The sequence below is a fragment of the Trichosurus vulpecula genome, chromosome 9 (assembly GCF_011100635.1).
Source record: "Trichosurus vulpecula isolate mTriVul1 chromosome 9, mTriVul1.pri, whole genome shotgun sequence".
Lineage (NCBI taxonomy): Eukaryota > Metazoa > Chordata > Mammalia > Diprotodontia > Phalangeridae > Trichosurus > Trichosurus vulpecula.
The window spans coordinates 132,054,892-132,077,782 of NC_050581.1; the positions used below are offsets into that span (position 1 = coordinate 132,054,892).

Consider the following 22,891-nt stretch of genomic DNA (forward strand, 5'->3'; position numbering starts at 1 on the left):
TGAAATTTTCTTGAGAGCAAGAACTGTTTTTCATTTTTTGTCTTTGGAGCCCAAGGGCCTAGCACTGCCAAACAACTAATAGGGACTCAAGGGTTTGATAAATTAAACAGAAAAATTTCTTTCCTCTATTAGATAGTGTCAACCTAGAAAAACTCAGATCAATTCAGTGATCAATAAATAAAGTAAGGCATTTGTTCAAGGTCAAGGAATTGCAATTCGGGACAACACACTGCCCTATTCAGAGATGCCCAGGGAGGAAAAACAGAAGAGGGTTCTTATAAGGCATGGTCATGGGATAGCATGGAAGGCATATAGTTTGGGTACACAGAACAGCTGCACTGCAGGAGGGGAGTGTTGAGGAGTTACAGAAAACAGAAATGTCCCTGGGTTAGCTTTGCTAGGTGTTCCAGAAACAGAGGAAGTTGGAAGCTGCTGGGGTATATGTGGGTTTTCTTGGGGGCAGTTAGGAACTGCTGGTCAGAGCAGGGTAGGGGCTCCAGGGCTTCCCCAGAGTTTGACAATAGTAAACCCCTTGAGGACAAGCAGTATCTTTGCTGACGATTATATACCACTTTATGGACTACAAAACAATTTACATGCAAAGGGGGAAGAATTATCCCCATTTTTGGACCCAGGAAACTGAGGCACAGATGAGTGCTACATTAAGAGTCAGAGAAACTGGATTTAAATTCAGACTCATTTGCTACTCTCTGTAACCTTGAATAGTCACTTGATTTCAGGCCCTTCCTGGGCCTTAATTTCAATATCCACAAAACAAGGGAAATTCATCCTAACCCTGAAGAGTAAGACTTAAATCCCAAATCCTCCCATTCCAAACGCAGTGCTTTATCCACTACACCTCAGCTACTTTATAAGGCAACCCAATGCAAAAATATGAAAGAAGGGTAAAGTAAGCTGTTGCCCTACTCAAACTGCGAGGTGAGCAGCGTAGACCTAGTCTTCCAATAATGAGTATTAAAATCAAGAGACCCCTTTTGAGGCAAGAAGGGAAACTTCAGGGATAAGAAGATGAAAGACACCTCTTAGTGAATAAACAACATGTAGGGTACTATTCAGAACCGACTAGAATTTCACCCTGGAGGATGTTCACCATTTGGCAATATTATGACCGGAAGCATCAGCGGGTATGGTGATCTGGTTGGTCTTGACAGCAAATGCTGGTGTGTGTGTATTCCTATGAATCAAAGGGAAAGTGGTCAAAGGGAAGTATTCAAAGAAAACATTTTTATATTAAAAGGGCCAAAGAGACTTTAGGCATACGGAATGGGTGAGAACCTTGTTATGATATCTCTAACTTTATGGACGGTTGGTTTTTAAATTCCAAGACCTTCAAGATCAGCTTCACCTATTTTCTTTGGTATCAGAAGAGCATCACATTCAAGGTGGAGAAAAACAAATGGCTTTTAATGATGAAGAGAAGCCTTTTGCAGAAAGGAGCAGAAATGCTGAAATGGCTTTTGAAAAAGATGGTTGTACGCCGTACCCAACCTGGTTAAAAACAAACAAATCTCCACTGGTGTCACTCTTAGAACAGGGGACTAAGTGTGAGAACCGGGATTAGATCATTCGATTCAGAAAACTGCAGCATGTATTCTCAACTAAGAACTCAAAGCAACAGCTGTAGCATTTCTAAAGGGCAGCCAGGTGGTGCAGTAGATAGAGTGCTGGGCCTGGAGCCAGGAAGTCTCATCTTCCTAGGTTCAAATCTGGCCTCAGGCATTTATTAGCTGTGTACCCTGGGCATGTCACTTAACCTGTTTGCCTCAGTTTTCTCATCTGTATTATGAACTGGAGAACTAAATGGCAAACCAGTATCTTTGCCTAGAAAACCCCAGAGTCATGAAGAGTCTGAAGTGAGTGAACAAAAACATTCCAAACACACCAAACTGATGATTCCTAATTTGTTGATCAAGGACTTCTGAAACAGATTCATACAGATGAAAGCTTTCTGGGCTCATGAAATTAAAAAAAAAAATTTAAGCAGTAAGGATGCTGATGGGCAGGAAAAAGTTGTCTAACTTCTTCTAAAGATGATTAAGTCTACAAAAGGGAAGGCTCTTTGCCCACAGTGTGGATTCATGATGTCATTCTAAACACTGAGAAGTCCAGGAACTGGGAGTCAGGCCCGACAAATGTCAATTTTCTCCTCTTTATAATGAAGTGGTTGGACCAGGCAGGTTTCTGAGATTATCTTCCAGTCTGAAACTGTGACTCTAGTGATAAAAGACAAGGATTCTTTTTCATATTAAATAAAAATCAGTTATTATTCCCTGCTTTATTCTCTCTTGAGATTCAATTTCATGATTAAAAAAATTAAAGTCATTCATTTTTGCTGCATTGATTTCTCACTGCTTATCTAAATGTGCTTTCCTTAGAGAAATCTTAAAATGAGTTAGCACCAATCAGTTAGCAAACATTTATTAAGTACCTACTATGTACTAAATAATGGGGGTATAAATATAAAAAATGAAACAATCCCAATTCTAATGATGAGAGTCAACAAGTACCAGTGAAGGTGAACAACACTACTACGGCTTCAAACATTATCGAACTTGTGAAGACTGTCATATTTTCCTAGTCAGCCACTTGCCCTTTGAAAACTGTCTCATGCTTAGAACACTATGATAGTTACTTCTAAGAATCAAGGAAGCACATTTTGAAAAAGTTCAGAGAAAAGCCAGAGAGGCATTTCTGCAGTCACTCTCAGAATACCTTTTACACATTTTCTTTGCGCTACACATAACTCAAACAACAACTTCCTTTCCTTTCAGCAAAGTGTGATTAAATTAAATGGTCATTTATTTTATCCTTACTCCTCTCAAAAGTTATTGTCCTGAACTCTCTTAGTGCATAATAATGAAGTATGGAAAACAAACTCCTAGGCAAATTGGGAGGCCTCTGGTTTCCTCATCTTCCACAATTTCCTTCTCAAACAGGTATTACTCCTTTCTTCAGTCCATTAACTTCTTCCCGGTTGACAAGGTGTCTTTCTGTAGACACAATACACCAGCTATAATTCACCTATTTCTTTACACTATTCTTGAATTCTACCCTGGACTCTGTCTGGCTCCAGAAAGTTGTGTATCTTCTGACCCTGACTAAATGGAAACTAGAGCATCAGATTACTTTTCTCCCCAGAGCAAGGAGAAAACAATGGAGCCCAAAGTCTTTTACATGTTAAAACCTTACATCACTATTGTAAATTTAAAGGCCTTAGCTCTGTATTTAGAATTGCTTAGAAGAGGAAATGTAATCATGACCTCTGGTATCAGGGACACAAAGTTAACTTTCCATTAAAGAAGGCTCACACTTTATACAGAACAACAAAAGTCAGAGTGGGATCTTCAGCTCTTCCCAAAACCAAATCAAAATAAAAATTGTGTCCCTTCACAATTAGCTTTTAGTTTACAGAACCCATCCTTCCCTTGGAAACAGAGTGGGTTCCTGGACACCCCCCGCCAAGTAATGATCTCATGTTCAGCTTTAGCAGACAAAATTCCTGGTTCTCACCAACCTGCTTCCAAAATAAGAGAGCATGTTTTTCCTCCAATAGCCTGGAGGTCTAGATAATATTTTAATGGCCTTATTTTGGGATGAGGAACTTGGTAAACAACTTAAGTGACACAACCATAGACAGCTCGTCTGTATACTTATTGAAAACAGAAGGTCACTGGGGAGGTAGAAATCCCAGATGTAGCTGAGGCATGTGACAAAGTCAGGAAGCAAAGCCAACTCTGGCTCCCTGACAAGAAACACTTACTTTGGCCTCTAAGTTTTGATAATGTCCTCAAATGGTGATGTTACCTTCTCTGTGGGAAGGGGACTGAGAATGGGAGAAATATTTGTAGACAGGTGAATAATGACAGGGAACTCCCATCTCCTAAAGAACTTGGGAACCTGGAGCCAAAATTAGCTTAGGAAAGACACAGAGCACTGCTCCTGCCCTGTGGAACATAGAGAACCTTGTGAATACTGATTTTAGGTAGTAAAGAATGTCATAGCAGACAGTGAGAAAGGCAAGGGAAGGGCAGGGGGTAGGAATGAAAGATTGATTTCCCAGTAGTTGAAGTTATGCAATTTTTATGTTGTTCTTATTCTAGAAAAAAAAAAAGAACTCCTTAATATTTGATTAAGAAAAACAAAATACACATTAGTAACAGAGGTAAGAATTTAAATTAAATTTTGAAGACAAAAAAAGGGTAAATAGAAATTTCATTAGGTATTGTTTCCTTTCATGGGAAGGTTTAATTCACTAAAAAATGTCTCAAATACAGTTCTGGACAAACAGGATTTCATTTTTCTATGGAGAGAAGAGATCAGCAGGAAGACTGTCACTTAAAGAACACAACAATGAGAAAGTATGCTAGGGCTGGAATGCTGCATAACGAGAGAGGGAAATGGAAACGATACCATCTAATATCAGTAAATAGATGAACATTTACCATTTTAAGGTAATTCGTCACTGTGTGAGAACTAAATGGGCCCTTGAAGACCGTCTAGTCTTCCTAATCACCTCATTTTACAGAAAAGGAAACTGAGGTACTTTTTTTTTGGGGGGGGGGCCGCGTTGTCAATCATTTTCCCAAGGTCACCTAGCTCAATTCTTATTAGAAGAGCTGGGGCTAGAGCCCAGGCTGCCTTGATAACATTATCTCAGCTCTTCACCAAAAATAGGTTTTGTGTAAAACCGTTCAGTAGTCAACTTGGACAGGGGGCAGGTTCCTACAGGCTGCTCCACTATTCCTCCAGGGATTTACCAGCCAAACTAAGAGAGTATTCTGCTTGAGATCCAAATGAGCTTAAAGCCCAGCAGCTACTTCAAATTTTAAAACATGGCTCTCAATGTCAGGTCAAACTCTTCCTTCCATACAAGGCCATTCCCTTTCCCTCTAAGTCACTATCACTTTTTCCTCTAAGATGACTTTCCATCTGCTCCGCGTGTCTTGTATGTACCTACTTATTCACATACCATCACTCCATTAGGACTGAGGTTTCTTGAACACAAAAATCATTTTTGCCTTTCTTTATATCTGCAATGCTTAGCATAGTACCTAGCATACAGTAAGGGCTTAATAGATGCTTGTTGGTGATAATGACTGAGTTTGGCCCCAGGAATAATCAACCAATCAGTGCACAGGCATTTAATTAGAGCTTACTATGTGGTAAGCACAATGTTCTGCGTTTACCGTGTGTCACAAGCTATGCTATGCTTTGAGAATACAAAGAAAAAGTACCTCATGTTCTTTAAAATTTAATCCCCCCCCATTAACAAATATTTATTATCTTTCCCTTTCCTTCACTTCACTCTCATAGCAAAAGAAAGAAAAACAAAACCCTTGTAACACATATGCATAGTCAAGCAAAATAAATTCCCATATTGGCCATGTCCATATAAATTTTATGTGTCAAACTATATCCTGAGTGTATCTGTCTCGGTCAGAAAATAGGGAGCATGTTTCTTCATGAGTCCCCTGGAATCATGGTTGGTCCAAAGTTGTTTGTCTTTACTATACTGTTATTATTGTATAAATTATTCTAGTTCTGATCACTTCACTCGGCATCGGTTTATATAAATCTTCTCATTTTTTTTCTGCAACTGTCTTCTTTATAATTTTTTATAGCACAACAATATTCTATTACATGTATATGTGTGTGTGTGTGTATATATATCATAATTTGCTCAGCCATTCCCCAATTGATGGGCATCCTTTCAGTTTCAAGTTCATTGCCACTATTAAAAAGAGCTGCTATATCAGTATTTTTGTACATATGGGTCCATTTTTCTCTTCCTGTGATCTTTTTGGGGTATAGACCTAGTAATGGTATCACTGGGTCAGAGGATAACCAAAATTTAGTAACTTTGAGGGGCACAGTTGCATATTGCTTTCCCAAATGGCTGGACCAGTTCATAGCAAGGAGCTCACACTCCAACAGGAGAGACAATACATAAATCAGAATGTACAAAATAAGTACAGAATAGACTTTAGAGCGATGGCACTAGCAGCTGGGACTCCTAGAGAAAGGACTCCTAAGAGAAGATGGCACTTGAACTGAGTCTTAAAGGAAGCCACAGGGGTCTTGTAGTTGGAGCTTGGGAAGGAGAGCATTCCAGACATGCAGAACAGTCAGTGTAAATTTGTGGAGAGTTTGTAAATTTGATGGAGTGTTCTACCTGAGGAACAGGAAAGAGCCAACACGGACAGATCATACAGAATATGGAGAGGAGCAGAAACTAAGATTGGAAAGGTTGAAAGGTGCCAGGTTGTGAAGAAATTTAAATGCTAAACATAGGAGTTTTGATCCCATGGAGCCACTGGAGTTTATAAGCTGGGTAGTAACATGGTTAGACCTAAGTTTTAGGAGTATGACATTGGCAGCTCATCAGACCATGGACTGGAGTGGGAAGAGACTTAAGGTAGCGAGACCAATTCATGAGCTATTACCATAACGTGAGTAAGAAGTGATGGATGTCTGACCTAGGGTGATGGCCAAAAGAGTGAAGAGAAGGGGACACAAACGAGAGATGGGAAGTCAAAGTCAACCAGCATTCAGTAAATGCCTGTGTGTGAAGTGCTGCTGATACAAAGAAAGGCCAAGAGCACCTGCTCTCAAGGAACTCCCAGTCTAAATGAAGCGTAGAAATGGCAAGTTTTAGTGAAGGACTGGAACTGTGGGATGAGAGTGAGGAATTGAGGATCATACTGAAGTTGCAAGCCTGTATGAATACGCTGTGTTGAGATAATGGAATCCTATAGATTCAATCAATAAGCTGATAGAGATCACCAAATGAGAGAGTGTAGAAAGAAAAAAGTAGGACCAGGACAGAGCCTTGGAGGACATCCACATTTAGTGAGCATGAACCAAAACAAACTTTGGCTTCTCTCAGATACCTAAAGTGGACAACTTTAAATGGTATTTCAAACTCAAAAATTTTTGCACTGGGGAAAAAAAAAACATTACCTAGTGATGGATCTCTCCCCATTTTCCTAGGCTGGTCCCCCAAAACAAAGGAGCAACACAGATTTTAAGCTGGATGGGACCTTAATTTAGCAAAGTGCCCAAGGCTGCAGAGATAGGTTGCAGAGCTGGGATTAGGACTCAAGTGACCTAAATCCTCTGACTCCAAATCCACATACTTTGCACTATGCCACACACACTCAGGCAGAGTCCTATGCCAGATCCATGTTCAAAGCCTTTCCAAATGGTTTTTTGCTTTTAGTTTTATTGATATACTTTGTTTTTATTTTACAAACATTTACAGTTTGGTAAGACCTGGCCTGGCTTGTGCTTAGTTGACTTGGACTTTGACAATTTAGGGTCGCCTCCATGCTACAATAAAGCAGCCATCAAAGAGAATGGCTTTAGTGGAGTCAAAGTTCTTGGTCTTGTAAAGAACACAAACACTACTCCTGTCCCCCAACTTATTTCCTTTACTTTAAATAATAAAGTTTATCAACTTAATATAATACCTTAGTATTATTATTATTTATTGTGATAATTTTATTATTATAAAGTCTTTGCCCTCTTTTTTTTACTCCTACAGATAGCTGACATCTTCCTTTTTTTAAATTTTCTATAACTGCCTGATAGCAACTTCTTCTATAACATTCCTTGGGTGGATTCTTTTGCCAAGAAATATGAATTTCCAAATTGAGATGCAAAGAAATTACCACAGTGCAACACTTATCTAGTATTTTAGGGGCTGGGGGATTCTGCACGAGTACATTTTTGAGATGACTGAAATGTAGTTAATCACAAAACAGGAGTTTTAGTGCTGGATAGGACTTCAAGATGCCATCCAATCAACTCAAACCAAGAAAGAGCCCCCAAATCCCCTTCATTCCCTCCCAATAAAAGGTTATCCAGTCTTATTCTGAAGACTTGCATAGAATAGAAGCTACTTCTCATCTCCTGTGGCCTGGGAATCCATTTAACAGAGATTGACAAGAGTTATAAACCAACTTTGAATAAAGGCCTCAATGGCAATTATAAGTGTAAGGTGCACAGGAGTGGACTTTGTGCCCTCATCTCAAGTTAATCAGAAACATTTTATGCTTAGTTTCTAGTTTTGGGCTATGTTTTAGATAGTTGAGGCTGCCAGAGAATGACCTTTGAAATTGAACAGTTTGCCTGGAGAGACAGTAAAAAGGTCTAATGAGAATAATCATTCTAAACTCTAATTGCTTCATATGTTGCTGCAGAAATATAATCCAACTTTCTTTCCAATTAATAATCATCTCTTTTATTGTGGTCTACATTAGATTTCTGAAAAGTGTTTGCCTATTTATTTATTTGCCAAAGCCTCAAAACAGGTTTGAGAAGTTGTCAGGGTAGGAATGATTGCCTCGACTTGATAGGAAACAGTCTTCAAGAGATTAAATAAATGACAGGTCCAAGGTGACACAGAAAATAATGGTAGATAGTAACAAGAGTAATAAAATAATTGATATTTACATGGTGCTTTAAGATTGGCAAAGCACTTTATACACATCGATCTCATTAAAGCCTCAGAGCAGCCTGGGAAAGGGGAGTGGGAGGGATGGGTACAGGTACTACAGGTATTGTAGTTCCCATTTTGAAGACAAAAAACCTGAGAATTAGAAAATTCAAAACCTCACATCACATGAGACCCAGGCTAGTCGAGATCTATCACTTCCTTCCCACTGTATAATAGTGCCCTGTTTTCTTGAAGGTAGAAGTCAACAAAAGAAGGCACATCAGTGTGTGTGTACATTGTACCCATACAGCTTTTTCTCTCTCTCAACATATCTTGGCTTTCATTCATGTGGTATTTTGCAATTACAAAGGGATACACACACATAAACACATATATGTACATGTATGTGTCCTCATTTATTTTAAAATAACTCTCTGCGATACAGAGTGACAAGTATTGCTAGAGTATGGTCCTTTTGCTGAGACATACCTCTAAAAAAAGGAACTCTTATTACAATCAATGTTATCAGAAGTCACTAGAGTAAATATTATCAGAAGTTAATTAATTAATTTATGTTTTTATCAAATACCAAATCTAAATCCCACAGAAATAACCATATTTCATATAATATATATACATAAGTATATATGCATATCTGTGTACTTGTATACATACAGATGCACAGATACACATACATATGTATCTATAGATCTATATACACCTGGATCTATATAGGGTGTCCCAAAAGTCTTAGTGCAGTTTTAAGTTTAAAACTTAAAATTCTCTCTCTCTCTCTCGGCAATGGACATAGGATTTCACTGGGTCTAGGAAACTATATCATTGTGAGGACATTTCCACTACCAATGGAGATTAGTCTTAGAAAGTTTGGCACAGCAAGTTTCAGGTGAATGAATAAGTCTTTTTTTAAATATGTATAAATGTAAAAAATTTTAAAATCTATTTTATAATCTATAAAAACTGGACCTATGTTGTCATTACAGCAGGGAGCTCCCAGTGAGAAACTTTCTCTACCAAGACACCTGCTCAGAAACATTCCTCTGGAGAGTTCCTTAAGGTACTGGGAGGTTGGGTGCCTTGATCTTGGTCACATACTCAGTTTAGGGGATACACAGGATTTGGAGCCAATTCTTCCTTACTCTGAATTCTGATCTCTATCCATGATCACACATTAATTCTCACTGTAAAAACTATATGTATATATGTATGTGTATAGAAAAAAACGCTTTTTCCTTCCCTTTCCTTTTCCCAAAAATAATAAACCATTCAATATTTTCAAAAAATTGCAAGAAAAAATCATTGGCCCCAGGCAAAAGGTACAAAAATTACTCACCTGCTTGCTAGCTGGTTGATTCTGAGGTAAAGAGCTTGTTGTGAGAACAGGAGAATTAGTGGGACTGCAAAGCTCAGGAAATGGATTTGGTATGGCAGGCAGAGACGAGGTTCTAAATTGCTGGTCTTCTTCCTGAAGGCGTCTGGAGCAGAAATAAAACTGCCCATTAACAACTGAACATCTTAGTCCCTGAGAAGTAAGGATCACCCCTCTGGGAATACTGAGATAGCACAGTCATATATGCTTATCATTCATTGTCCATTCTACCTCACCTCATTCTCCTCCTGTTCCAAGCCTTCTGATGTCTCCTCAAGCCTCCCATAACATTCCTTCCCTTTCCTTCTCAGTTGAGAAATTTGCCTCATGCCTTTACTGAGGTAACCCCAACTTAAATAGCAGCCCTCTTCATAAAAATTTTGGATGTTGCTGCTACAGCTTTATGAACAGAATCTTGGGAACTGATTGTTAACTGCTCAGGGAATGTGTGCCTCTGTGAACCACTCCGAGAAGTTCTTTCCTGAAGAGATTTGGATACTTAATAAACACAGAAAGAGTCTAAGGAGAGACTGTACCGTTAAATGTTGTGGAAGAAGTCTGTGAGGCACTACAATTAAATATCGTAACAGAATGAATCTGTGAGGGACTTAGCTGTCATTTTTGAGAGTGTTTTGATGGACATTTTGAAAGAAATGAGTTATATTCTTATTCTGTGGGAAAGACATACTAATGAGAATTAGAAGGGTTGAAATTTAAGAATATCTCAAAGGACCCAACTGCATCAACTGAAGCAATACATTTTTTTAATCCATAAAAGCAAGGAAACGAAATAGGTTAAAATTATGATTTCAAAATAAAATAGTAATTTTAAATTAATTAATTCACCTGATCCTTCTAGTATTAAAGATTCAAACTACCACCCTGAGAAAACACTAAGTTATAGCCATTGACAGAGAGTTGATTGGCTGAAACCTTTCTCACATCTAATACACTGATGAAAAATTTATGTTTATATTATTTGTTATTATTTATAAATTATATGGATAGTAATGCTGATGTTTGTTCTAAGGCAAGGGTTTTAACCTATAATCCATAAACTAGTTTATTTTTCATTACCAAAAAACTTCTTTCGGGGTTTGGGGGGTGGAAAAGATTGGTTCTCATAGTACAATTAGTGAATACCCCCTTGCCCCGAATACCTTCTTCTACCTTGTATGAGGCTGCCTGTGTGAATGCCCTACCTCTTAGAGAATAAGCTCCTTGAGAACAGATGTTCATTTTTCATTGATGTATCCCCAATGTCCAGCATAGTACACAACATGCCATAGGCATCTGATATCTACTTTATGAATTATCATTAAAATTTGATTTTTTTTCCCTTAAAAATCATACAGTGGATTACAAAACCAAATATCAAGTCTCCAATGTGGGAAACCACTCCTTGGAAAGTTACTGATGATGACTTTCTTAAGGAATCTTAAAGCCACTTCTAAATTCTCCAATATCCTCTACCCTTTCTGAGGCAATGGACTCTGTTGCCCACACTCTGTTTTGATCCTTTGGCTTCCTGAATACTGTTTTGCATTATCTACGAAGTGTTTCATATGCCATCTCCCTCTACATACCGAGTGTTCAGTTAGCATTGTTCAGAACTGGGGGATTACGCAAGGGGGTTTACATATTAGATGATTCATATATGAGAACAGTAGAAGCACAGTAAATGCTGTTGACTGACTGAATAAACACTGAAATCTCCCTGGAAGAGTCAAGGTAAGGGGATTCATCTTGCACCCTCTTTGAAGTGGTTGAGTTCTGAAAGAAGCAAAAGGACTATCTGTGTGACAATTAAGAAGTCACAAAGAGTATTCCAAGAATTGTCCAGCAAACTTGCTGATTGATACTCATTCAGTAAAGGGAATTTTCTTTTGAATTTATGCCTTTAGATCATCTTAAGATTGAGAAGGTATTCTGAGAGGGCAACGTACTTAAGAGACAGAAAGACCCATGTGTAAATCCTGCCACAGACACCTATCAGCTGTGTAAGTCTGTGCAAGTCATTTCACTGATCCACACTCAGTGGTTCCTGAAGTCCCCTTCCAGCTATAAATCCTCAAAAGTTGGGAAGAGGCATTGGCAGGCATCTAACTCAACCTAATGGCACCTAGGTGGTACTGTAGGGCTGGACCGGAGTCAGAAAGACCTGAGTTCAAATGCAGCCTCAGACACTAGCTGTGTGACCCTGGGCAAGTCACTTGTCTGCCTCAGTTTCCTCATCTGTAAAATGAGCTGAAGAAGGAAATGGCAACCCACTCCAGTATCTTTGCCAAGGAAACTCCAAATGGAGGCATGAAAAGTCGAACACGACTGAAAATGATTCAACAACAACAAATTAAACCTCTCCTGGTAAGCAAGACAGCATTCTATTCCACAGCATCTTTGACAAACAACTATCTAGGCTCCTTAATTATCTCTAAGTATGGGGATCTTACTGCGTCACAAATGCAGTCCACACCACTGTAGACAACGCAAGTAAGAAAATCCTTCTTGAAACAAAATCTGTATTCTAAAACTTCAGAGTTCAGCTCAAACATCACTTACTACAAGAAGCATTTCTCCCATGGAGTCAGGAAGACTCAAATTAAAATCTGGCCTCAGGCACGTCATACCTGTGTTACCCTAGGCAGCTTCTTCAACTATAAAAAGGGGATAATAACTGCACCTACCACCCAAAGTCATTGTGAAGATAAAATATTTGTAATGCAATTTACAAACTTTAAAATGCTATATAAGTAGTTATTATTATTTGTAATTTCCCAAATTCACCTTTTCCCCTCTTTTCTCCTGTTAATCTATTTTCATTCTTATGGCTCCCTCTACCATGTTTCATGATGTCTCAAAGATCATTGAAAATGATTCTGGAATCATACCAGCAAGTTAAACCAGTAACCTAGGGTGTAATTTAGTCAGACCCAGAGAATTGGACTCATGTAAAATGGCTGAGAACCCTCTCATTATCTCTCCATTTATCAGGACTACAATCCCTTTTCAACGCCATCTTAACCTTTTTCAAACTGAAGCTATTTTCCTTATTGGAGGAGACAGGAGAAATTACAAGAGTTCAGGCAGATCTGCAGTCTCTCTGTCATCTCTTTAAAAAAAAATCTAGACCGCTTTTGTTTTTATGTCACCTAGATTCTCCTCTCTATTCCTTCTCTTCCTTCCTTCTCAGATGATCATACCTTTAAAAAAAAACATTTTTTTAAAAAGAAAGAGGAAAAAAATTCAGCAGAACTAATCAACACATCAACAAAATCTGTTATAGGCAATGTTACACATCTGTGGACGCCCACTTCTGTAAAGGAGCAAGGAGAGATGTCTTCTTGCATCTCTTCATTAGGATCATACACCTGTGCTTTTTCATGTATCTTTTCAGCCTTCTCACGCGTTCATTATGCTCACTGTTGTTTTTTTTCAAATTCTAATTGATATCTTTTATTTTCTAAATTTTTTCCAGAATCTCTCCCCCTCCCACTGTCATCCCATATTAAAAAAAAAAAGATAAAAAACTCAGCAAAAGCAAACAATATGTTGAAAAAAATCTGAAAACAAGTCTCACACCTGTGGACCTTTCACCTTTGCAAAAGAGTGAAGGTATTTTCTCATGTCTATTCTTTAGGGTCATGCTGGTTCCTTATCATTTTACATCAATCTCTTTTGAGTATTTTGTGCTTTTGTTCTGTCTGTTTACATTGTGGTAGTCATCATCATGTACATTATGTTCCTGGCTCTGCTTACCTCTGCTTTGCATAGTCAGTTCATGTATCCCTCCATACTTCACTGTTCATTCACATCATGTTCGTTGTTAACAACACAGTAATATCTCATTATATTCATGTACCACAATTTGTTTAGCCATTCCCCAATGGATGGGCATCAACTTTGTTTCTGGTTCTTTGCTAACTATGAAAAAGTGCTGCTAGAAGCATTTTGGTGTATATGAAGACTCTATTTTTGTCAGTGACCTCATTGGTGTATATACCTAGCAGTGTGATCTCTCAGGTACAAAGTACCGACATTTTAGCCACTTTCTTTGCATAATTCCAAATTGCTTTCTAGAATGGTTGTACCAATTCATGACTACTCTGTGTGACCTTTTAACATTACACCTCTTACTATCTTTAGCATTTGTTATACCTTCTATAAAATTATCGTACAAATTAGATGAACTAAAATGTTTTTCCTTCCCTTTTTAGAGAGGTATTACATGATCTAAGAACACTTTAATTTTGTCATTTTAGACTATTCTGTTTTTTAAAAACTATTTTGTTCTTTTAGTTTTAAAGAAGTTAGCCATGGCAACCAGAAACTTTTGTGGGGTAAATAGATATGTTAATTAAAAGTCCAATAGATCACAGTGAATGAACGAACTCAGTGTTGTATAATTATGAAGGTCATTCTTATAATGGCTTGATTATATGCCATTAAAGTTATTTTTAATTTTAACAAGCCCCATGCTTCCCATAACAGCTGTCACCTTGGTATAGGATCCAATTCAAGGGTCTAACCCTTGTTTAAATAATAGATGACTGACTTATAAACCATACCCTTTTCTTCATACTCTGGCTAGGAGACCTCAGATTTAAACCCATAAGACAAATATAAGGTGGGGTTTTAGGGTAGTGTCCAAGACTCTGGGATTTTTTTTTTGGATGTTCCATTTGTTCAAGAGAATGTCACTTTGAAAAAGAGAAGGAGAGGGAGAGAAACTTTAGATTCCCAACACCTTGGCTTTAAAATTACTGGAGATTCTTACCCTACACAAGCCACACCAGTCAATACTGCAAAGGTGATCTATATCAGTTATTCACAAAGATGACGATATTGCAAATGGTTGTGACCTGCTATCATGAAAAGACATTGATGAGCATTAATATAGTATCTGAGGTGATTATCATTTTAAAATAAGGCATAAAACTGGGAGCTGTGTGCTGAGCAAAGATGTTCACCACTGTCACATAGAGGGCATTGTGCTCACTGTTCAAATGGAAGACAGATCCTCTTTGAGATAAGAAGGGCATACTACATAAGGAAGTTGACAGTTTCTGAAGATCCAAAATTGTGGGTGGGTGGCCCAGAGATAACAGACAGATAGGATAGCTTGTATACTGATCAGGTAACCATGGAATGTTAAAATATCTACATGAAGGTCTCTAGCATGTTGTGCATGTCCTATAACAAGGATTTATGGGAGGCCATAGACAAGAGTTGCAAGGGTGGTAAGTAGTGGATGGGTTCCTGTTACCTCTAATCAAGGGGCTAATGGCACTGGTAGGAATATGGATCCATTGAAGTATTTATTTAAAGATGGGACCTTAGGATGCTCCATATACACATTCCACAAAGCCAAGAGAGCATGTTGAAGGAGCTGAATCATGTTTGAAGTGAATAGAGCAGAGGCACGTAGTTAAGTATGGTGATGCTGGAGTTGGCAGTATGATAATTACATTATGAAACTCTTGAAGTAATTTCAGCAAAATGTACTTGATTCAAATAGTTCATGCTTAGGAAGATTATAGTATATGTCATTGACTTTGATCTGGAAAGGACAATAAATAGAGAACATCTAGTCCAGCTCCACTATTTTACAAATGAGGAAAGTGAGGCAGGTTGAGTACCTTAGCCAAAGTGACTTAAATAAGTAATAAAAGAACGTATTTGCTTCGAATGGTCAATCGCTGAAGCTTAGTGTAGTTTTCTTTCTAACATGATTCACTGTGATGTCCCCGAAAGATTCACATAAGGAAAAATGTTCAACCACTCACATATAACAGGGTGCTGGTATAAACTCATTATTTAAAAAAAAGACTGTTGTAGACCTTCTCTGAAAACAAATGGTCATTTCTATTTAGAAACCTTGAATAAGTTGATTAAAAACTACTTTATAGCTTTTACACTGTTGATGAGTAACTGATACGGTAATAATTTAAAATGAGGTTGCAAAACCAGAAGATAAAATTAACTTATTTAAAGAATAGTGAACAATTAACTTTATTATAACAGTGGTCAATAAAACTGCCACAAGTAATAATAAATATGCCTTGTGTTTTTAAATAGCAGGGAATATGACAAATGGACAAAACAGCCCTTAGATCTAAAAAAAAGAACAGATTTGAAAGTATGAACATTATACAATCAAATCTGTCTAACAAACTATTACTAGCCTTATAAGAACCCCCAAACAACAAAAGTCCCACCCATGTCACCCTGACATCATGAAGATCCCACTGAAATAGCAATGAGTGGTTCCATCAGTTCTAAAGTAGCAACTAGCAGCTATCGCTACAGGACTTTCCTATTTCATAGCTGAGGAAAAGTTAGGCACAAAAAATGATTTTAAAACTTCGTCATATAATGCAAGGTAAATCAGAAATATATTATATGGAGGGAGGGATGAAAGGGGGGAACAGGCATTTATTAGGTGCCTACTATGGTTTAGGTGCCGAGTCAAATGCTTTTACAAATATTATCTAATTTGATCCTCACAACAACCTTAGGAGGCAGGTGCTATGATTACTCCCATCTTATAGCTGAGGAAACTGAGACAAACAGAAATAAAGTGACTTGCCCAGGTCAAACAGCTACTAAAGTGTCTTAGGGTGGGTTTGAACTCAGGTCTTCCCCTCTACAGGTTCAATCCTCCATCCACTATTGAAGGGGAAATGGTCTAAGAAACAATTTGTGGACTATCCGCAAAATTATTTAGGTCAAAAGATGACAACAAAACTTTTTAACTCAAGAAAATACCTCTTAACACTTTTTTTGTGTCATTGTGGTCCCCTTTGGCAATCTGATGAAGCTTATCCCTTCTTAGGATATTTCTACATGGATAAGATAAAATCATAACACTACAAAGGAAATTCAGCATATGGAAATAGTTATCAAAATATTAAATTTTTTTGAATTCACCGATTCCAGGTTAAAAACCCTTGCTCTAGATGGTGCATTAAACTCAGTGTACTTCATGACTACAAATTTCATTGCGCTATACAATCATTAAGCAAGCATTATCATCTTTTAATGCCAAGATTGGTCAAAATGTTAAACTCAGTTCTTTGAAAATATAGCTTATTTGTATATCTGTTATGGGATGACTTTTTTTAACTTAAAAGAGATTGACATGATCTTAATAAAATTTACAGAAGGAAATTTCACTATACTTCTGCACTACATGCCAGTTCTTCTGATTACAGAAATATATAAACTGATTATGTAAATTGCTAACACTCAAAATGTCTGATGGTTAGTATCTAAATTAGGGGTTCTTAACCTAGTGTCCTTGAACTTTTTTAAAGTACCTAGAAAAATTTTCTATATTTAAAAACCTCATCGTAAGAAGGGGTCTCACAGGTTTCACCAGATTGCCGAGGAGGCCATATTCCTAAATGAAGTAGAAAAATTCAGATCTGAAATATACAGCAAAGAAGAAGCATGTGAAAGCTGTCACAAAGAAGGGGGACATAAGCCCTTGAGGGCAGTAATCATATTTTTGCTTTTCTTTGCATCCTCTGTGTTTACTACCATGCCTGGAATATTATAAAGGCTTAATAAGTGCTTGTTGACTGACTAAGGGAATCGATATGTTCTTCTGGCCTCAGGGAGCAGAAATAAGGGCTCTGAGGTGGGCACTAGAAAGAAAATCTTCCTAAAAATTAGAACTATTTAAAAGTAGAATTGTGTTCTTGGGGAGTCATGGGTGTTTCCTCATTCTTAGTGGAAGGCCACTTGTTGAATAGATATGAAGACAACTGTTCAAGGCAGATAATGGCCTCTGAGGTCCTGCCCAACTCTGAAATTCTTTGATTCTTAGAAATGACATTTTAAAATGACTTGTGATTTTAACCACTCTACTTACTCACATTCATCACTAACATCTCTAGAGCTGGGATGTCAAAACCCAAATAGAAAGAGGCCACTAAACTATACATAAGGATTCCTATAGGACAGATACTGAAAACCACATATCAATATCTTTTATTTATTTTTATTTATTATGTTAAATATTTACCATAAGTATTTTTATCTGGTTTGGTTGCACTTGGGAGTGTAGCCAGCAGCCCTTGCACTGGCCAGTCAGGTGTTTGACACCTCCATTCCTGGAGCATTGTAAGGTTTGCAAAGTGCCTAACTCACAACTTTGGGAACCTAAGTCATTGGGGCTAGTTACCACCATCTTGGGGAAGTAGTAATTTTTATTAAAACTGAGACACCTCCTCAGCAGACAGGCAGGTAAAAAACATTATAGCATATAGCACATACCCTTAGTGCTAAAAAGAAGCACAACTTAATAGTCTACAATATTCTTTCTAGGGAAAAACATGCCATCTAAGTGGAAGTGCAGAGAAAAGTCAAGCATTGGTTACTTCAGTAAACATGAAAAATTGAACTATGGCATATACCACGTACAACAGATAAGCTGAGAGACTAAAGGATTCTCTTTTCTTTCTTTCTACTATGTTTGGTTTTGTTTTGTTTTTTGGTAACTTTATTGATGTGTTTTGTTTTTATATTGCATAAATTTATAGATCACTCCCACTTCATGTGAAGTCTCTTGTCATAGAGTAAAACTATTAAATAAAACTAATGATACTGTAGACTCATCAGAAAGGGCACGTAACATTTCATATCTACAGCATCCCCTACTTCTCTCTTTAAAAATATTAATAGAAATATATTTTCTCCCACTTTCCATCCAATTGGAAAAACTATTCTTGCAACAAATATTCATAATCAAGCAAAGCAAATATTCTCCCAATGGCTGTATACACATCCTCCATCCCATCCCAAATCTCTGTGATGGATATCATGCTTCATCATCAGTACTGTGGAATCATGAATTTCAGCTTCTAGAAATAGGGCCTACCTAGTGGCTTTTGAAGCAAATAGTGGGTAGATATAACTGTCAGCACTTAAAGAGGAGTGACTTGGGAGCCCTAATTGAAGTAACTGATACCTAATAGGCTGAGCCAGAGGATTGGGGAGCATGAAGAAGCAGGTTGTGGTCACAGAGGGCACAAAAACAGCCTGCTTTTGCTTCCTGGGTAAAATCCAGAAAACTGTAAAAAGAAAGTCCAATATATTAACTTGTGTAGTAGTTACAGGCCCATTTTTTTGGTCCAGTCAAGCCAAAATAAAAAGCATGAAAATTATGTAATTAAATTTTCCAAGAAAGGGCATTTGCCTACATACTATATACAGTACTACTATACATACAATAATATATATGGGTTAAAAATTACAGATTCATGGACTCGGAGGTGGAAGGGACCTTCGAAGTCAAGAATACAGATAAGCATTCTGCTGATTGCCCAAAAGGAAGACACCTACAGGAAGGTCTCCCAGATGCTTCTGTTTGTAGAAGGCATTGTGTTGACTTTATCTAGCTACAGAGGGCAATAGTTTCTCCTCAATGATATCCACAGTCCTACCCCTTAGTTTTACAGAGGAGGAAAACAAAGGACAGAGCAGCATGCCTAAAACCATATAGTTAATAAGTTTCTGAGGCAATTTTTAAATTTAGATTCAGTTCTCATTAACTATGTGAAACAGCTGCCAATTTTAAGACCTTTATCAAAACAAACCAACAAATTTTAACTAGTTGGGTTTTGCCTATGCATGATAAAGCACAGCTTCCCATTTACAATCTATTTGCACAGTCAAAGAAAATCAACTGATTGGAAATACAGGTTTCTATCATTTGTAAGTCATCCCACCCATCCTTTCTACACAAAGCAGAGGATAAAATGAAAAAAAGTAGCTTTAGAATAATTTAACAGCTGAAGTACAGAAGGTTACTCACAATCCTTTCATTTAGTAAACACAACAGCAGTCCAAGAAGCTTTCTCATCCTACCTGACTGCTAGAATGTGCACGGGTTGAGAGCGCTGAACTTTCTGTTTTGGGGACGCTTGCTGCTGGAGGGCACTTGTTCCTGAGGTTGGCAACTGGCTACGGTTATGTTGACCATTTTGAAGGAGGGGGGCAGTTTCTGACTGCATGCTACATGTAGAGTACAGACTTTCGAATGAGGAGTTCATGTCATTTACCAAAGCTTCCAAGTCCACGTCGTCATCTGAAAACAAACAAGAAACAAGTTTAAGGTGACAAAAGACAGTTCAACAGCACATCTTATCAAGATCAAATCTGACCTCAGACAGTTCTTAGCAGTATAACTTTGGGGAAATCAGCCTCAGTTTCCTCACCTGTAAAACAGAAAATAATGCCTACCTCCTAGGGCCATTGGGAAGATAAAATGAGACACTATTTGTGAAGTGTGTACTGTAAATATTAACGCTCTATATACATGCTAGCTATTGTTATTATTAGTTATTGTTATTACTATATGCTCCAGGGCAGGGTCTACATCTTATTTACCTTTATCTCTCAAGGTAGAGGTGTGATGGTGACTCTGATTAATGTTAGCAGTGTGTTTAATAAATACTCCTTGAATGCTTGTTGAAAGAAATGAGCAATACTGTCACCTGTGTCTTATTTCCCTACCAAAGTTGCCTTGTGTTTATTTGACATATAAATAAGATAGTATCCCATAGCTGACAGAGAGTCTGCCTTGAAGCCAGGAAGATCTGGGTTCAAGTCCTGTCTCTGACATACTGGCTATGATCCTACACAAGCCAACCTCCCAGTGCTCTAGGCCAGAAGCATCAAACATGCATGGGTCACATACAGCCCACAACACTCCTGAGCACCCTGAACCAGATTCAAATGTAATAGGGAAATATTTGACAAAATAAATAAAAACACAATAAAATACAGATAACATTAGATTTTAAAAACTAAGTCAATATGCAGTCCACAAGGATTCTTACCTGTGGTTCAGTGGCCCCCATTTCTATTAAAGTTTGACAACATTGCTCTAGGCAACTCTCTAAAACAAAAAAATGCAGAAAAGGTACTGACATGAACTGATGAACAGTTCCCTGTGTCACTGAAATCACAGGTACAATTCTCATCTTTATCCTTATGGAATTATGGATCTGTCTTGTCTTTCCCTCTATAAAATGTAAACTCCTCAAGGGGGCGGCTGCATTTTTTATTTTACACCTCTAGTGCCTGAGACTGAAGCATGAGAGGAATTTAATAAATACTTGTTTACTGACCGACAGGGCTATTATGAGATAATTAGTTTGGAAGCCTCAATATTTTTTTACTCTTAGGGATAAATGGTTTAAAAAAAAAGGTTGGAAGTCTCTGCTTTTGAGGATTCTTACTGACATGAAGAATACATTAGGAAATATATGCCTGGAAAGAGGAAGAGTAGCTGGCCTTAGTGGGGAAAATAAAACAAAAAAGGTCAACAGGGATTCTGAGCATTCCCCTGGTACTCATCATGATAGGTGAAAAATGAAGGCGAAGACTTACAAGCACATTTTCTTTAGAGAATATGGAGGACAGGAGAATCTTCATGGAGAGGACACATGCAAAAGCGGTGATATGCATTGAGGAAGGGAATATTTTCATTCTCTCAATGGTTCTCATCCTGAGGTCCATGAACTTGCATGGGAAAAATTACATCTTGATTTTACACACACACACACACACACACACACACACACACACGCTTTAATACCACACATGACTACAATTCCAAAAGTAAGGCCATCGTTCAAACTATTTTCTGAAATTTATTTGGAAACTGTCTTTGGAATTATGGTGCGTTCTTTAGTAACAATGGTATCTTCATCCTTCTCAGGACCCTTCTAATTTTAACAAATAATTCAAAATAATATGAGGTCAGGTCTGGTGAATAAGATAGGGGCTGGAAGTAGGGGTTGATTTGGCTCAAGAAGAGATGTGTCAAATTGTGGAAGGGCTATACTAACTATGGGGGCAAAAGTGTAATGGAACATCATTGTGCTGTAAGAAATGACAAATATAAGGATTCAGAGAAACATGGGAAGACACATAAATTGATGAGTTAAAGTAAACCAAGAAAACATGAAGCTGAATGCTGTATGATGCTAGTGACCTAGCTTGGGCCTCTGAGAAGAGTTGAAAAAATGCACTTCCCTCCTTTTAATGCTGAGGAAGGAGTCTATGGGTATGGAATACTGAATAAATATATTGTTAGAGCAGGTGAGGGGATACAGCCTCCTTCTTAGATTTCTTCTTTTCTTCTTAAATCTTTATTCTAGGGGTAGGCTTGCCAAGCAGAAAGGCCATAGCAGTATATTCAGAAATGGATTTGATACACAAACAAATGATGTAAACAGAAAAGAAACCTAAGATGTGGTTACAATTGAATTAGTGATTTTCCAGGCTGGCACAAACTGGCTCTGAGAGTAAGTCTCAATTAAGAAACTTTTAAGCAATGATGGCACCATTAAAATGTGAGTGATTATCTCCATAGGTGACTTCTGTGAAGGGGAACATTTATTAGTGTAGGCAGTGCAGAGTCACAGTACACATTCTGAATTGTTCAAGAATTCCCAAACACTTATGTTCCAAAACTTGTCCTGTATTGGGCTGCTTTCCCTTCTTTTCTTCCCCCTCCTGATCAAATTCCTACCCATGTTTCAAGGACTCTGATCCCCTCCATTAAGCCTTCCCCATCTCTGATCCTAGTAGATTTCCTCCAACCCCAAAATAAGTCATCTCTACCACCTCTGAAATTGCAAAATCTTAAGAATTGGAAGGGATATCAGAGCCTATTTAGTCCCTCACATGCAACAAAAATGACTCTAATGTAATCCCCTAATAAGTAATTGCATCCATCCCAAGGCAGTTACTAGCTGTGTGGCCCTGGGCAAGTCATTTAACTTCTGCCTGCCTCAGTTTCCAACTGCAAAGTGGGGATAATAGCATTTACCTCCCAAGGGTGTTCTCAGGATCAAATGAGATAATAATTGTAAAATGCTTAGCACAGTGCCTAGGCAGTTAATAAATGCATGTCCCTTTCCCATCTCCATACTCTACTTTGTATTATATTTCTATTTCTCTAGATGGTAAGCTATACGTCTTTCCCTTCCTCATAGTGCCTAGCACAGTGTCTAATCTAATAGTAGGTATTC

General features: G+C 37.8%; 1 protein-coding gene across 4 annotated transcripts in view; it reads right to left on the minus strand.

Moving 5' to 3' along the window:
• GRB10 (growth factor receptor bound protein 10) overlaps positions 1-22,891 on the minus strand; it is a 278,478-nt gene that overhangs the window by 89,853 nt on the left and 165,734 nt on the right. For all 4 annotated transcript variants that reach the window (XM_036737462.1, XM_036737459.1, XM_036737460.1 and 1 more), the window contains 2 exons: positions 19,716-19,935; positions 9,810-9,951 (listed from right to left, as the gene is read on the minus strand). In XM_036737462.1, the coding sequence (XP_036593357.1) occupies positions 9,810-9,951; positions 19,716-19,900 (327 nt within the window). In that variant the 5' untranslated portion in view covers positions 19,901-19,935. The remainder of the gene's footprint in view (positions 1-9,809; positions 9,952-19,715; positions 19,936-22,891) is intronic.